Source organism: Eucyclogobius newberryi, unplaced genomic scaffold (assembly GCF_026437365.1).
Source record: "Eucyclogobius newberryi isolate DKJ021-1_F unplaced genomic scaffold, fEucNew1.0.hap1 SCAF_11, whole genome shotgun sequence".
Lineage (NCBI taxonomy): Eukaryota > Metazoa > Chordata > Actinopteri > Gobiiformes > Gobiidae > Eucyclogobius > Eucyclogobius newberryi.
The window spans coordinates 30214748-30232627 of NW_027315735.1; the positions used below are offsets into that span (position 1 = coordinate 30214748).

The 17880-nt window shown below is 42.4% G+C and overlaps 1 protein-coding gene across 3 annotated transcripts in view; it reads right to left on the reverse strand.

Moving 5' to 3' along the window:
• The window catches only part of LOC140354684 (connector enhancer of kinase suppressor of ras 2), a 116006-nt gene that overhangs the window by 44393 nt on the left and 53733 nt on the right, over window positions 1–17880 (reverse strand). For all 3 annotated transcript variants that reach the window (XM_072439866.1, XM_072439865.1, XM_072439867.1), the window contains exons 6-9: window positions 13042–13161; window positions 12336–12395; window positions 10254–10322; window positions 5830–5976 (exon numbers count right to left, since the gene is read on the reverse strand). In XM_072439866.1, coding sequence (XP_072295967.1) covers window positions 5830–5976; window positions 10254–10322; window positions 12336–12395; window positions 13042–13161 — 396 coding nt within the window. The remainder of the gene's footprint in view (window positions 1–5829; window positions 5977–10253; window positions 10323–12335; window positions 12396–13041; window positions 13162–17880) is intronic.

Consider the following 17880-nt stretch of genomic DNA (forward strand, 5'->3'; position numbering starts at 1 on the left):
AAACCAGGTCTACACTTAAACCAGGACTACACTTAAACCAGTTCTACACTTAAACCAGGTCTACACTTAAACCAGGACTACACTTAAACCAGTTCTACACTTAAACCAGGTCTACACTTAAACCAGGACTACACTTAAACCAGGACTACACTTAAACCAGTTCTACACTTAAACCAGGTCTACACTTAAACCAGGACTACACTTAAACCAGTTCTACACTTAAACCAGGTCTACACTTAAACCAGGTCTACACTTAAACCAGTTCTACACTTAAACCAGGACTACACTTAAACCAGGACTACACTTAAACCAGGTCTACACTTAAACCAGGTCTACACTTAAACCAGGACTACACTTAAACCAGGTCTACACTTAAACCAGTTCTACACTTAAACCAGGACTACACTTAAACCAGTTCTACACTTAAACCAGGTCTACACTTAAACCAGTTCTACACTTAAACCAGTTCTACACTTAAACCAGGACTACACTTAAACCAGGTCTACACTTAAACCAGTTCTACACTTAAACCAGGTCTACACTTAAACCAGTTCTACACTTAAACCAGGACTACACTTAAACCAGGTCTACACTTAAACCAGGTCTACACTTAAACCAGGTCTACACTTAAACCAGGTCTACACTTAAACCAGGTCTACACTTAAACCAGGACTACACTTAAACCAGGTCTACACTTAAACCAAGTCTACACTTAAACCAGGTCTACACTTAAACCAGGACTACACTTAAACCAGGTCTACACTTAAACCAGGACTACACTTAAACCAGGTCTACACTTAAACCAGGACTACACTTAAACCAGGTCTACACTTAAACCAGGTCTACACTTAAACCAGTTCTACACTTAAACCAGGTCTACACTTAAACCAGGTCTACACTTAAACCAGGTCTACACTTAAACCAGGTCTACACTTAAACCAGTTCTACACTTAAACCAGGACTACACTTAAACCAGGACTACACTTAAACCAGGTCTACACTTAAACCAGGTCTACACTTAAACCAGGTCTACACTTAAACCAGTTCTACACTTAAACCAGGACTACACTTAAACCAGGACTACACTTAAACCAGTTCTACACTTAAACCAGGTCTACACTTAAACCAGGTCTACACTTAAACCAGTTCTACACTTAAACCAGGACTACACTTAAACCAGGACTACACTTAAACCAGTTCTACACTTAAACCAGTTCTACACTTAAACCAGGACTACACTTAAACCAGGACTACACTTAAACCAGTTCTACACTTAAACCAGTTCTACACTTAAACCAGGTCTACAGTTAAACCAGGTCTACACTTAAACCAGGTCTACACTTAAACCAGGTCTACACTTAAACCAGGACTACACTTAAACCAGTTCTACACTTAAACCAGGTCTACACTTAAACCAGTTCTACACTTAAACCAGTTCTACACTTAAACCAGTTCTACACTTAAACCAGGACTACACTTAAACCAGGTCTACACTTAAACCAGGTCTACACTTAAACCAGGTCTACACTTAAACCAGGTCTACACTTAAACCAGTTCTACACTTAAACCAGGTCTACACTTAAACCAGGTCTACAGTTAAACCGCACGTTGAAGACTGGACATGAAGCCGAAGTCTGAGAGCCGTGGCTTTAATCCCGTTTGCCCTTTGCTGACCTTGTGTGATATTTCCCGGTCTGGGGCTCGTCTCTAGATAAAAACACGGGACTGTGACCACGCCCCGACGCGCCGCTCCCGCTTACATTAAACATTTAGTCCTTTGGAGGATGAGCCGGCCTCCGGGGCCAAAGGTTGAATAAAGCCGGACCTCAGACGGACCCGCGCTGACCTCACATTACTCCGCGCTACACTTCCTGTGCCAGAAAGTTCAAGTCGTGTTATTATATCTCCGGCTGACACTATTGGACCGGTGCGGATGGGATTTCATGCGAGACGGGGATTACATTTCCCTTATTACAGCGGCGTTCACTTTCAAACCAGGTTTCCGTTTTCACAAAAAAGTCAAGGTCTAAGATCAGTTATCGACGCGCTGAAGGAATGTGCTGTACGTGAGGTCTAATTGAGGAAAACCTGCTACAAACATCACATTTCTGCCACAGATGTGTTATTATGACTGGAATACTTTTATGCAAACTGCTTTATATCTTTTGTAATGACATAATGGGATGTGCGACTCTTTTTGGTCAGTTGTTTTCGCACTAGTATCGGTTTTGTTGTTGTTTCAAGGCAGCGAAATGGAGACATATTGTGCAAAATAGACGTTTAAGAGCTTTAAAACATTGTCGTCAACCCACTCGTTTGTATTTTGAGCAGGGCTGGAACTAACAATTATTTTAGTAGTCGACAAGTCAGTAATTATTTTACAATCAGTCGACAAGTCAAATGATTATTTCTATTGCACAATGAGCGTTTTAGAATTTCTTTTAACAAACATGGTGACTGAAGGCTTCCACAAGGAGTACATTCACTTGTGACCTTCAATTAAAAGGTCACATTTTGATGTATTAAAGCCTCATAGTAAACACATGACAAACATTAATTAATATTACTGTTAACGACAATGATCATTAAATACATTGTAGAAAAAGCTTCAGTTGTAGTCATCTGGACTCAGTTACTCATTAAATACAATTAAGATTATATTATAATAGTCGACTTGTCACAATTACTCCATTTAATCATTCCAGCGCTAATTTTGTGTGATTCAAGCGTGTGTTAAAGTCTTATTTATGTTTCTGAAATCATTTGTTTCAAAAAATAAAACATGCAATTCACTTTAAGCTGTGATTGATCAATAGAAGTAAAAAAATTATATTCCTTTTTATTATTTTTTTTCATGCCATATCAACATAGCAGCAGTTTATCTCTAAAAGTTGAAGTTTATCACCGCACATAACGTGTCCGATGTTGATCCCGCCCATCGTTTTCCGCCACGTAAAAAGGTATCTTATATAAATGTGCATGATGTCGCAGAGGCCGATGATGTTTGGCGTCTCTCCGTGTGTCGTTCACGTGGAGACACAAAGCGTGACGCCGGCGAGTGCATTTACATAGCGGCGAACGGGCCTTTCAGAAGCGTGTCAATAAAGGGCGCCGCAGAATGGAGGTCAAAATTCAATTTCCTGCTCCCGTGTTGAACGGGCGGTACAGCCATGCGTAAAGAGCGGCGTGTCATTGCATCAGTTAAGGACCCTGGAGAGCGCGAGGGGGGCGTCCCGCTGAGGGCGAGGGGGGCGTCCCGCTGAGGGCGAGGGGGGCGTCCCGCTGAGGGTGAGGCAGGTGGCGTGAGGGGTGGTGGTGGGCGCCGTTGCAGACGACACCGGCACAGCCCTCCATACAAGCCCACCGAGTCACCGCGGTAACAGTGAATCCACTTGATGCAGTTGGATCACGAAAGCGTTGAGTAAAATTGCGCTATTGAACATTTATTTGTTTTTTGACTGACTTTATCCTTTTATTATGGCGATACTGAAAAAAATATAGCAATAGTTGAATTCAAATACATAATTTTGTGATTAGAGTTGTCAAAAGTATCGGAAATCAGATTAAAATCGATGCTGAAACTAGTATCGAAACTAGACTAAATATATACTTTATCTATGAAATACTAGTCTAGTCTAATTTAGGACACTATTCAATTTCCAGCGTTGAGTAAAATTGAGCTATTGAACTATTTATTTGTTTTTTGACTGACTTTATCCTTTTGTTATGGCGATACTAAAAAAATATAGCAATAGTTGAATTCAAATACATAATTTTGTGATTAGAGTTGTCAAAAGTATCGGAAATCAGATTACAATCGATGCTGAAACTAGTATCAAAACTAGACTAAATATATACTTTATCTATGAAATACAAAAAAGAAAAATCAAACACAAAAAAGAGATTATCGGTAAATCAAGTCTAATTTAGGACACTATTCTATTTCCATTTAAAACACATACTCTAAAGGAGGACCTATTGCGATATATTTTGGTTGTTGCGATATCGATAACTGCGTCAGCCAATATTACAATAGTGCGATGATTGTGCCGCCCCATTTAAAACCTAAAAAGAGCCATTTTTTAACTATCTTTGTAGTAATATGCAAATCGAGAATCGAGTTTGACATTGTAGTATCGTGACAACACAATTTGGGATACATCACATTAAAGACGCTTCAGAGATGATAATAAATAAGATAATAAATATTACTTTGTTGATTTTCCTTATATTTCCTTATATTTCAAGCGTAAATAGAGGTGGAGCAGAAGAACAATAGCACCTCCCTTAGCTTCCTCCATCAACACTATTTCAACTCGGTGACTCTGGTGTTGGACTGAGACTCCGTGTGGGATTCGTACACAGCGAGGGAGATGGATTCTGTTCCACACTGACCTTTCAACCTCACAAATTAAACACACTTAAGCCAAGATTCAGCTCAATATTACAATCGATGAAGTTGCCACTAATACAATTTTGTGAAGACATCTTATTTAATTAAATCACTGTTAAAAAACCTGCCAAGAACAACTCTCTCCAACTCTTCCATCACAACAATAAGGGTTTGTACATAGCAACAACAAGGATATTCTTAATATTTCTGCAAACGTGTGTTCATTTTGGCTGCTGCGTCTATCTTTTCCGTGCAGCTCTCAGTTTTGAAAGTCGAATGATTGCCCAATTACTGCATCCGTGTATTCGCAGCACTTCACTTTTTTACACATTGTGTTATGTTACAGCCTTATTCCGAAAAGGATTAAAGTCATTATTTGCCTCACATAATGACAACGTGAAAGAAGGTCATTTGAATTCTCTGTTTGTATAAAAAAACTACAAATAAAAAAGGTTTGTTTATTTCAGTCTGGGAAACGGACAACATCAGTGGTCCAAACAACAAAATCACCTCAAATTAGTTAAGGGCGTCACTCATTGCTTTTTGCAGAAGTTTGTGTTGTTTTAAAGTCCTCCAATATTTTATTTTACCTCTTTATTTATTTATCTTTTTTATACTAATGTGTTTTTCTTATAGTTTAATCTTGCCCATCTGAACTCCGAGAGGGATAAGATCAGTTTTAAAGTCATTTAACTGCAAGATAAATGACTTTAAAGGTGGTATGGACGATTTTTTTCAGCAAATTTTTTTATCATATTTCCTCGTGGCGTGGATAAATCATTTGTCCTGCCACGTATCAATCATAAAACGCACCTACCGCTCACCTGCAGCCGCGTCAGGCTCGTCCCCACGTTTCCGCGTGCCTAAGCGCATGGATCTATCATAATATAGTTCCCTCAGTGTATGGGGCAAAATGAAGACGGAGAAAGACAGTTCGAGCTGACGCAGAAGTGAAGAAATAAACAAACGCACGTGTGTGTTGTATCAGTCCGCACGGGGGAATGCGCATGCACACTTCCGCCTGCGTTCTCAAATCGCCGAAAAATCGTCCATACCGCCTTTAAAGTATTAATAATTATAATTTCATATAAACAAGTGCCATGTTTAAAAACTATTAAAGTACTTTGTTCTGCACGTTCTGGTGGTATAATGACGATTATCTTATCACCCAGACACAAAATGTACCACAATCGTTCAGTGTCTACACTTTTTATGGCGTTATTATTGTTTATTGACCCATCTCTTTCTGTTTTATGCAACATTCAAACATTCATCAATCATTATGACTCCAATTCTATGCTCTCATCATTCTGAAAGCCAGAAAACATAGTCTAATACTGCAGAAACTGATACTGAAGTGTAAATATACGGACATCAAAGACATGAAATAACATCCAGTAGCAGAGTGACATCATGGCGACTTAAAGGGGCCGTACCTGCAGGCCGAGGGGCTTCCAGCGCACGTTTCGGAGCAGTGCGGGGGTGGAGCTGAGCGTGTTCTGGGGCCTTTTCTTCAGCGTGAGGATGACGCCGCATGGGTCTTCTCTGAGGGCGTTTACCAGGTTCTTCAGCTGCCAGCCCACCTGAGGACGCAGAGAGGCGGGGCTTTAACAAAGACCTAGTGGGAAATGGAACCGGCAAAAGCAGTGACGTAGGTAATTATGATGAGGTGAAGCCTATAGGACAGAAGATGATGCAATTCTGAAATCTGACAACCGACCACGAAGGAAAAGTAGCTAAATACATACAATAAATACATGCATAGACGGTTAGTAGTATTGTAGTTGTTGATGGTTGGCAGTTTTGAGTTAATTGGCATATTTGGCTGATAATATGTACATTTTATGTCATTTTTGTAGTAATAATGATACTAATTAATCAAAAAAAATGGTATAGGCACAGTAAACATTTGGCTGCTGGGCTCATTTTGTTATTGATTGATTACATTTTTTGTAAAGTGCCTAAATGACCAAACAGTAAAGGAAATACAATGCTAATAAGGTTGATACTTTGTTTTTATTTAACAGAACCAACATTAAATAACTTGTGTTGGATCTTATTAGCACATTATGTTGGATTATTACACGCAAAACAAAACAGGTTTCAGTTCTGTCCTATTGTCTATTCAAGCTAAGATACACAACTGTATTCTCATATTCCTATGTTAAGTATTTTGTCTAAAGTAAACCCAGAGGACCGAGGATTTGAACACGTTTGTGGTCGGGACGAGACACAAGAGACAAGATTTTGAAGAAATATACCGTATAGTGCTGTTTGGTTGTTGTCATTGTAGCACAGCTTTTTGGAACTATAGCTTCTCAAAATGTGCCACTCACCAGCTTTTACACCCTTTTGTTGTTGTGTTTAATCCAAATATAAGCACAAGGAAGAACATTTCACGAGATAATGTGCACAATACTATATCCTACAGGATCTTGTCGCACACTCTTGTCAAATCCTTACAAAACGTACATCTTCCTTTCGCAGTTTGAAAGCTTTAACTGTCACTATAATCCTTCTTTTTCAGCACTTTTTCTTTGTCCTAAAACATCAGGTTTGAGTGCAAAATTCACCATGCCTCAATTATCCCATTTGCTAACAGTATCCGTGATGAAGAGCTACTCAAGCTGTCAGCGGTCATAATATTACACCCGTACGCCCCAAGTATGAGAGAAATCTGCAGCTTTAGCTCCACAAAAACTGCAAGCAAGCTACATCTACGGTACTACAACGTTCATCTTTCAGACTAGTACAGATTATAGACTGTTAGTTGCTGTAGCACCGGTTTCGGCTCGAATCTGCAGCGTCGGCCATATTGTGATAAAAAGCCGGTGGAGCAGAGCGCTGACTTCTCTGGTTTGACTGTCTCACACTCGCAGGCCTCGTGGCGGGCTCTGGACCACTGTAAAAGTCCACAGAGACTCGCCACACGCAGTCGGGAGGACAGAGCCTTGACCCTATTCTTGACATAATGACGAGCAGCAAGTGTCGGCCCCGATCGCTCCGTCCCAGTTCAAACAGGAGCGCGTGGGGCCCCCAGAAGAGGCAGAGCGAGGGCGCACAAGGACGCGGCCGTTTATTTTGGACGGGATTCACAGACCCAAATGGGACAGAAATAGAGCCACATTTATTACTTGGATTTATTGCGGTCCTGGTTCTGTGGGGAACCGTCCCGGGACTGTGGATCAATACACAGCAGTTGTGGATACATAAAATACTCATATTCTTCTCGTAAAGTAGCTTTATATTTCCTTAAGATGAAACTAAAATGTAATGATTCTTCTGAGTCACCATGTCTGATATCTGAAAATTTAATAATTAAATGATTATATATTAGTCACAGATGTGGAGTAGAGTAATGTTTAACTTTAAAATGATATTACTCAAATAAAAGTAAAGCGTGTTGCATTTTGTATATGTATTTTAGGTCTGGTTTATGATTTATGAGTTAATTTATTAAAGAGACAGAACTTAAGGCACAGATTCTGTCATTTTTAAGAGGCGCATAATGCTTTTGTCACTATTATAGACTTACTTATAGTGAGTATCCAAAATATTTAATTAAGTAAGTGTATGTTTACTTCAAACTAAATATTACATAAGTAGAAGTAAAAGAAACTACTCTAAAAACTTATTTTTTTCTACAGAAAGTTACTCAAGTGAATGTGACTAACCATCCTGACTTAATCATGGGTTTTAACTTCCTGTTATAGAGAATTTTTTAGGACATTTAACCATTTAGAAGATATAATATTGTGCCTTGAATTGTTAATTGCTATGGCAACAGTGCACATTTTGTATCACTCAGATCACGCTTTCTGACCTATTCACCCACATACAAGTACTACAAGTACTATGAATACTTCTTGTAGTTAAAAATAATCAATAAATATTTAAATTTGGTGTTTTAGCCAATGTAAAGCTTAATTATCTTGAAATCAATCGACCGTGCTGTGCAATGTTTTAGAACAGAGAACAATGCAAATGTAAACCTTGCAGAAACGATCTTTAACAAAGCATTTAACCAGTAGTTTTCTGGTTCTATTCCCAGACTATTTTATTGTGGGTTTTGTGTAACGTTCTAGAAAAATAAAAGTTTGTCCTGAGATGTTTTACATTATGCTATTTAAATAAGCCTTTCTGCCAATGATCTAAAAGAAAGTTTGACATTGCATAACATCAGTGTTTATCCGCTACGGTGTCGCTCCACAAAACCAGTCTAATGAGGCCAGTTTAAAATGCTTGTGTTATGCAAATACGCAGGAAGCAAAAGGGAGTCGACGAGGCCAACCAAAAAAGTAAATAAATACAGGGATACCGCGTAAACTGCTGCTGAAGAGGTTTTTCGATCCCCAAGAGTCTTCATTATTTTCCCAGATGCTATTACCTCCATATAATTATGCCGTCTCTTCAAACAATCACTTTGTTATTCGAGCAAAAATCCACACTTTTTTTTTACTAAAGCGGCGAGTCTGTCCGGTTTCTGAAGTTGGACTCAAACAAAAACCTCTCGAATAGACATAAAAGCAGCGTCGCAGCTGAGTAAGAGAGATGGGACTGTAATGATTTTCTGCAATGTAATGTAGTTTGTTCTTTAATCTCTTCGCAAATCTATTTTTAAATGTGTTGCAGGATGTTAGTTTTATGTTTTATTCTTGGTTCCAGATCAAATACAGTTTGTTTTTTTAGTGGATCCAACATCTTGGCATCGAGGAGTATCTAACTTTGCACGATTTAGCTCGAGGAACCAACCCAGACACAAGGAGAACATGCAAACGTCACAGAAAAAGACTTTCTTAGCGCTAAGGCACGTCAATGAATCACACTATAAACTACAACGTCAGCTACGTGAGGGAAAATAGGACATTAATTCACATTTTATACTAAACATCTTGTTCAGTTTTTGCGTGACAGGAGTTGAATGGACCTCGGGACGAACGGGGAGGAGGCAATCGTATCAAATTCAAAAGGTTTGGCAACAAGCGGCCTATAATCTGCGGCAGCTCCAAACTTCATTAGCCCACATAGAGACACAATCACAGCTCACAAAGCGCCGAGGAGGCAGCACACGCGCAAATCTCGCTCTATATGGACACAAAAAGCACGGGCGAAAATGCATGCGTCGCTTTTAAACCTAGTTCATTTTGTCCAGTTTTGAAGCTGTTTACATAAGACTTTTAGTGTGGTTCACAAGAGGAGGCGCTATTGTTCAAGCGGCAACGTGGGAGATCACCAAGGAAGAAGAGAAGAAACTACGTGCACTTCAGAGCAAATGCCTAAGAATACATCGGAAATACATCGGAAAATCTGCAGGCAGCAACGTGCAACCAATAACACCATTAAATATAAACTGGATTGAAGGAAATCAGTGATGAGGTTAGAAAAAGGAGATGGACACACAGCACACAGCACAACATGACTATAGGTCTGCATTAGAATTGGTGAAAAATTAGCTAAATGAAACCCAAAACAAGAGAAGAACAGCGGGAAAAGATTAAAAAACAACACAGAATGGTGCATGGCAAAAGCAGCAGCGGTATGAGAGAATCGAGAAGACTTGAACATGTGTGACTTCTGACGAGGAGAGCTTTAATTAAAGTACTTTTACTAATTTGACTAAGAGGAGACATTTCTGTACATCTGGAAATGAGTGGTTTATTTCCCTATGGTGTCTAAGAGGGCAACATTCAGATATTTTAATTAAAAAGCATAGTAGTAGTGGTAGTAGTAGTGCAAATAGTAACGTAACGTACTTGCAGGGATGGTTTATATAGTTATGCAAAAATGCATTTATTTTTCTACATAGTTCGAGTACTTCCATCTGGGAAAGTCAGAATAGTTTAGAGGTTCTGAGGCTCACCACTGTCTGATGATTGACCTGGATGACCTCGTCACCTGCATGGATCTTCTTGCACAGGTCGGCCGGAGACTGAGGAGAGAGAGAGAGACAGAGAATCAGGGAGGAGGGAAAGAGAGAGAGAGAGAGAGAGAGAGAGAGTCAGGGGGGAGGGAAAGAGAGAGAGAGAGAGAGAGTCAGGGGGAGGGAAAGAGAGAAAGACAGCGAGAGACAGAGAGACAGAGAGACAGAGAGTCAGGGGGGAGGGAAAGAGAGAGAAAGAGAGAGAGAGTCGGGGGGAGGGAAAGGGAGAAAGACAGCGAGAGACTGAGAGAGAGAGAGAGAGAGAGAGAGAGAGAGAGAGAGAGAGAGAGAGAGAGAGAGTCAGGGGGAGGGAAAGGGAGAAAGACACAAAGAGAGAGAGGGAGAGTCAGGGGGGAGGGAAAGGGAGAAAGACACAAAGAGAGAGAGAGAGAGAGAGAGAGAGAGAGAGTCAGGGGGAGGGAAAGGGAGAAAGACACAAAGAGAGAGAGGGAGAGTCAGGGGGGAGGGAAAGGGAGAAAGACACAAAGAGAGAGAGAGAGAGAGAGAGAGAGAGAGTCAGGGGGAGGGAAAGAGAGAAAGACAGCGAGAGATAGAGAGACAGAGAGTCAGGGGGGAGGGAAAGAGAGAGAAAGAGAGAGAGAGTCGGGGGGAGGGAAAGGGAGAAAGACAGCGAGAGACAGAGAGAGAGAGAGAGAGAGAGAGAGTCAGGGGGAGGGAAAGGGAGAAAGACACAAAGAGAGAGAGGGAGAGTCAGGGGGGAGGGAAAGGGAGAAAGACACAAAGAGAGAGAGAGAGAGAGAGAGAGAGAGAGAGAGAGGGAGAGAGAGAGATAGAGAGACAAAGAGTCAGGGAGGAGCAAAAGGGAGAAAGACACAGAGAAAGAGATAGCAAAAGAGATAGAGAGAAAGAGGCAAGGGGGACAAAAGTGGGAGAAGGGATGAGAGAGAAAGAGAGACACAGAGAAAGATACAGAGAGATGAGGGGCAGAGATAGAGCGAAGGGTAGAGAGGAGACGGGTAAGAGAAAAATAGAGGAGAGAGACAGATGGAAAGAAGAGAGTGAAAGAATGAGAGAGAAAGAGAGCCAGGCGGGAGGGAAAGGGAAAAGGCAGCGAGAGAGCGAGAGAGAAAAAAACGGCAGGAGGGGATGAAAGAGGGAGAAGGGGTGAGAGAGAAGGAGAGACACAGAGAGATGAGGGGCATATATAGAGCGAAGGGGGCAGAAGAGAGGGGTAAGAGAGATGGACAGAGGAGGAGAGAGGTAGACGGAGATGAGAGAGAGAAAAAATGAGAGAGAGAGAGAGAGAAAGAGAGAGAGAGAGAGAGAGAGAGAGAGAGAGAGAGGGAGAGAGAGAGAGAGAGAGAGTGAGAGAGAGAGAGAAAGAGGCGGGGGGACAATACAGGGCGAAGGGGTGAAAGAAAAGGAGAGACGAGGGGCAGAGATAGAGCGAAGGGAACAGAGGAGAGGGGTACGAGAGAAAAACAGAGGAGGAGAAAGGTAGATGGAAAGAAGAGAGAAAGAATGAAAGAGAAAGAGAGTCAGGAGGGGAGGAAAAGGGAAAAGACAGAGAGAGAAAGAGAGAAAGTAAGAGGCGGGAGGACAAAAGAGGGAGAAGGGGTGAAAGAAAAGGAGAAACACAGAGAGACGAGGGGCAGAGATAGAGCGAAGGGAACAGAGGAGAGGAATAAGAGGGAAAAACAGAGGAGGAGAGAGGTAGATGGAAAGAAGAGAGAAAGAATGAGAGAAAAAGAGAGTCAGGGGGGAGGGAAAGGGAGAAAGACAGAGGGAGAGAGAGAGAGACAGAGAAAGTAGGACAAAAGAGGGAGAAGGGGTGAAAGAAAAGGAGAAACACAGAGAGACGAGGGACAGATATAGAGCGAAGGGGGGAGAAGAGAGGAGTAAGAGGGAAAAACAGAGGAGGAGAGAGGTAGATGGAAAGAAGAGCGGGAAAGAAAGAGAGAGAAAGCGAGACATTTGAGGACACGGGGAGACGGCTTTATCGCACAACAAACTGTAAATGCCACGAGTCTGGTTTGGGCCCGAGCGAAAGAGGAAGCTTACGTTCTCTGTGGTGCCGGTGATGACGTGGAGTCCGTCGTACGTGGATTTGATATACATCCCCTGCATCACAAGAACGAGGGGGAGAGACATTCGACATTTAAAATCAGCCACATGGAAAGCATTTTAGGTGGAATTTAAGAGGTACATTTCCATTTCAAGTTACTCAAGTTGTTCATGTATTAGTATAGTTTACTTATTTGTATATTAGAGAAAACTTGAAAAAAGACCAAGTCCTAGTAAAATAGTACAGTCATATTCTTGGTTTTGGCTATTTCTCTAATATACCAGATTGTGTAATAAATAAATAAATAAATAAAATAATAAAATAATAAAATAATAAAAAATAAATAAATAAAATAATAAATAAAAGTGAATTTAGTTTAAAACAAGAGCTGTACTTTAGTCTTATGGTCTCCTTGGAATTATACTAAATATGTTTAATCATTAGCCAGTTATCAGTTTACTTTCGATTACTTCAATACTTCAACTCAAGTATGTTCCCAAGAGACATAAATATGACAAAACGTATTAAAAAACAACATGTTAAGCAGCTTTATTTGCAACAACATTTGCTAATTCTATCCAGCTTGAGTCCATCTGTGTGAAGTCAAGCATGTATTTGTGTATGTATTTGTGTGTGTATCGGTGTGTGTATTGGTGTGTGTATCGGTGTGTGTATCGGTGTGTCTATCGTGTGTGTTCATACCAGGCCTTCGTTGGGTAAGATGCTGGTGAGATGGACGACCTCCAGATGGGCCGACTGAGACACCAGCGAGTCGGACGAGAGGGAGATGATGTGGTCACAAATCCCTGCTAAGGTTTTACACTGGAGAAGAGAGAGATGGAGGGTGGATGGAGAGGGAGAAGAGAGAGAGAGATGGAAGGTGGATGGAGAGGGAGAAGAGCAAAAGAGATGGAGGGTGGATGGAGAAGGAGAAGAGAGAGAGAGATGGAAGGTGGATGGAGAGGGAGAAGAGAGAGAAGAGAGAGAGAGATGGAGGGTGGATGGATCGGGAGAAGAGAGAAAGAGATGGAGGGTGGATGGAGAGGGAGAAGAGAGAGAGAGATGGAAGGTGGATGGAGAGGGAGAAGAGCAAAAGAGATGGAGGGTGGATGGAGAAGGAGAAGAGAGAGAGAGATGGAAGGTGGATGGAGAGGGAGAAGAGAGAGAAGAGAGAGAGAGATGGAGGGTGGATGGATCGGGAGAAGAGAGAAAGAGATGGAGGGTGGATGGAGAGGGAGAAGAGAGAGAGAGATGGAGGGTGGATGGAGAGGGAGAAGAGAGAGAAGAGAGAGAGAGATGGAGGGTGGATGGATCGGGAGAAGAGAGAAAGAGATGGAGGGTGGATGGAGAGGGAGAAGAGAGAGAGAGATGGAGGGTGGATGGAGAGGGAGAAGAGAGAGAGAGATGGAGGGTGGATGGAGAGGGAGAAGAGAGAGAAGAGAGAGAAAGATGGAGGGTGGATGGATCGGGAGAAGAGAGAAAGAGATGGAGGGTGGATGGAGAGGGAGAAGAGAGAGAGAGATGGAGGGTGGATGGAGAGGGAGAAGAGAGAAAGAGATGGAGGGTGGATGGAGAGGGAGAAGAGAGAGAGAGATGGAGGGTGGATGGAGAGGGAGAAGAGAGAGAAGAGATGGAGGGTGGATGGAGAGGGAGAAGAGAGAGAAGAGATGGAGGATGGATGAGAGGGAGAAGAGAGATAAGAGATGGAGGGTGGATGGAGCGGGAGAAGAGAAAGAGATGGAGGGTGGATGGAGAGGGAGAAGAGAGAGAAGAGATGGAGGGTGGATGGAGAGGGAGAAGAGAGAGAAGAGATGGAGGGTGGATGGAGAGGGAGAAGAGAGATAAGAGATGGTGGATGGATGGAGAGGGAGAAGAGAGAGAAGAGATGGAGGGTGGATGGAGAGGGAGAAGAGAGAGAAGAGATGGAGGGTGGATGGAGAGGGAGAAGAGAGATAAGAGATGGTGGATGGATGGAGAGGGAGAAGAGAGAGAAGAGATGGAGGGTGGATGGAGAAGGAGAAGAGAGAGAGAGATGGAAGGTGGATGGAGAGGGAGAAGAGAGAGATTGAAGGTGGATGGAGAGGGAGAAGAGAGAAGATAAATGGAGGGTGGATGGAGAAAGAGAGAGGGAAACAGGGAATCAGAGAGAGGAGAAGGTGAAGGGTGATAAAGTTTGGAGAGAAAAGGGAGGCGATGAGAATAAGAAAGAGACAGGAGAGAGATGAAAGGCAATGAAGAGGAAGAGGGAGAGGCAGAGAGAGAGAAAGGGAAAAGGAGCAAGAGACAGAGATAGATGAAGGGTAATGAAGGGGAAATAGAGAGATATATAAAGAGGATGAAGGGCGATAAGGTGAGTAAGGAGAGGGAGGGACAGAGAGAGAAATGATGGTCAACGATGAAGAGATAAGAAGTATGTGTGTGAGAGAGAGAAACAAAGAACGAGGAGCAATTGTGCGATGAAGTGAGGAGAAAAAGAAGGAGGGATAGAGAAAAAGAGAGTGAGCGAAAGGGATTGAGAGCAATGAAGAGAGGGAGAAAGAAAAGAGGAAGGAATAGAGAAATAAAGATGAGAGCGAGAGCAAGAGGGAAAACGAGAGTGAGAAAAGAGAAGAGAGGGTGAGAGAGGAAGAGTGAGGACAGAGAGATAAAAAGTGAGAAAGGAGAGTGAGAAGAGAAGTGTGTGGGAGAGAAAGTGATGAAGAGCAATAAAGAGAAAGAGAACAAGAAAGATAAAGAGTATAGACAGAGAGAGAGAGAGAGAGAGAGAGAGCGAGAGAGAGAGAGAGAGAGAGAGAGAGAGAGGGAAAATGAGAGTCAGAAAAGAGAAAAGGGCGTGAGAGAGAGAGATGACAAGTTATGGAGATAGAAAGACAGCAAGAGGGAGAAAAAAGGGAGAAAGGGAGTGATAAAAGAAGAGTGTGAGAGAGAAAAAGATGAAAAGAGAGCAAAAGAGAGAAAGAACGAGGATAGAGAGCGAGAGGGAAAATGAGAGTCAGAAAAGAGAAGAGAGTATGAGAGGGAAAGAGATGAAGAGTAATCAGGAGATGGCAAGAGAGAGGGGGAAAGGTGAGAGAGGAGAGTGAGAAAAGACAAGTGTGAGAGAGAGAGAAAGAGATGAAGAGAGAAAGAAAGGAGGAAGCGAGAAAGCGAAGGAGTGAGATGAAGGGGCGATGAAGTGAGAGGAGAGAGAGAGAGACAGTTATTACGATTGGTTTCTGGTCCGTGGGGGAGGCTCTGACCTCAGCCGTATGAGGTGAAACACAAATAATTTCTTCAGATTGTCCCACTTTCTCCATCGTCTCGTGTCCACGGGCCGGGCCCCCGGGCCGGGCCCCCGCGCTCAGACGGAGCCCAGTCTGAGCGCAGTCGGACCCTCGAGGACCCTGACATTCAGTAACATCTGAATGCAACACACTGCGCTAATGTGGAGCGCTTTGAGGGCCATTTTGTCATTCATGTCACTAAATATGACCTGACATCATGAAGATGGCCATGGTCTTCACCAGGATTACTACTACAACCATTACTATTACTATTACTGCTACTGCTACTGCTACTGCTACTACTACTACTACTACTACTGTTACTGCTACTGCTACTGCTACTGCTACTACTACTACTACTACTACTGTTACTGCTACTGCTACTGCTACTACTACTGTTACTGCTACTACTACTGCTACTGCTACTGCTACTGCTACTACTACTGTTACTGCTACTACTACTGTTACTGCTACTGCTACTGCTACTGCTACTACTACTGCTACTGCTACTACTACTGTTACTGCTACTGCTACTGCTACTACTACTGTTACTGCTACTACTACTGCTACTGCTACTGCTACTGCTACTGCTACTACTACTGTTACTGCTACTACTACTGTTACTGCTACTGCTACTGCTACTGCTACTACTACTGTTACTGCTACTACTACTGCTACTGCTACTACTACTGTTACTGCTACTACTACTGCTACTGCTACTGCTACTGCTACTACTACTGCTACTACTACTACTACTGTTACTGCTACTGCTACTGTTACTACTACTACTACTACTACTACTACTGTTACTGCTACTGCTACTACTACTGTTACTGCTACTGCTACTGCTACTGCTACTACTACTGTTACTGCTACTACTACTGTTACTGCTACTGCTACTACTACTGTTACTGCTACTACTACTGTTACTGCTACTGCTACTGCTACTGCTACTACTACTACTACTGTTACTGCTACTGCTACTGCTACTGCTACTACTGTTACTGCTACTGTTACTACTACTACTACTGTTACTGCTACTACTACTGCTACTGCTACTGCTACTACTACTACTACTGTTACTGCTACTGCTACTACTACTGTTACTGCTACTACTACTGTTACTGCTACTGTTACTGCTACTGCTACTGCTACTACTACTGTTACTGCTACTGCTACTGCTACTGCTACTGCTACTACTACTACTGTTACTGCTACTGTTACTACTACTACTACTGTTACTGCTACTGCTACTACTACTGTTACTGCTACTACTACTGTTACTGCTACTGCTACTGCTACTGCTACTACTACTACTACTGTTACTGCTACTGCTACTACTACTGTTACTGCTACTGCTGCTATTACTGCTCCTGCTACTAATGCTGCTACAACTCCTACTATTACTGCTCCCACTACACTACAACTTGTTATCATGTTTTGGTTGTTACCTTTGTATTGTCCCCTGAATAATCACGATTTCTGATTAAACAAATAATCTCAACATCCCTATCTACCTCTACAACTTGCACTACTGCATATACTACTGCATATACTACTACGATACTACTAAGATAAAATAGGCAACTACTGCAACCAAGCATTCGTTCACACAAATACACACAGAACATAAATATTGCAAAACCTGGAACTAAAGGGAATCTAGACCAGGACAAAACCATGAGCAAACAGCGTCTACACCAGGACTAAACTGGGATTAAACTAGGACCAAAACAACGTGTTAACGCCGCCAAATCACTACCAAACTAAGAATGTAACTGTAACTGTCCGTATCACCTCTGGAGGCGGACCCTGGGTCAAATTCACCAAATTAAAAGCCCGGCGAAGTTACACCTTTGTGCCAAGCGAACTCTTTCTCAGGCAATTTGTGGTTGGCCACGCATGCCCGTTAATTTACCCACAGCCGAATCTAATCTTGAGTGACTGACTGCGAGCTCGCTTATCAAATCACACGGCATATAGGAGTCAAAGCGTGCTTGTTAGGGGGGAATGCAAAAGCGGACTATATTTCATAACACGCAATAGACAATCTGGCATGCAGGACTTGCTCCGCGCACGCACCAATGAACCCCGCGACAAATAATCTTCTGATTCCGATCTTAATGAGTAATTACTGGATTAGAGGTAGCAGGAAATAGCGAGAGGGCGGCCGCATGTGGAGGCGGAATTAGCACACACGCTAAACGAAAACTTATCCTCTTCTCGCGCACACACACGAGCTAACTTTGTGTCCTCTTTGTTCCCCCCAAAAATCGTT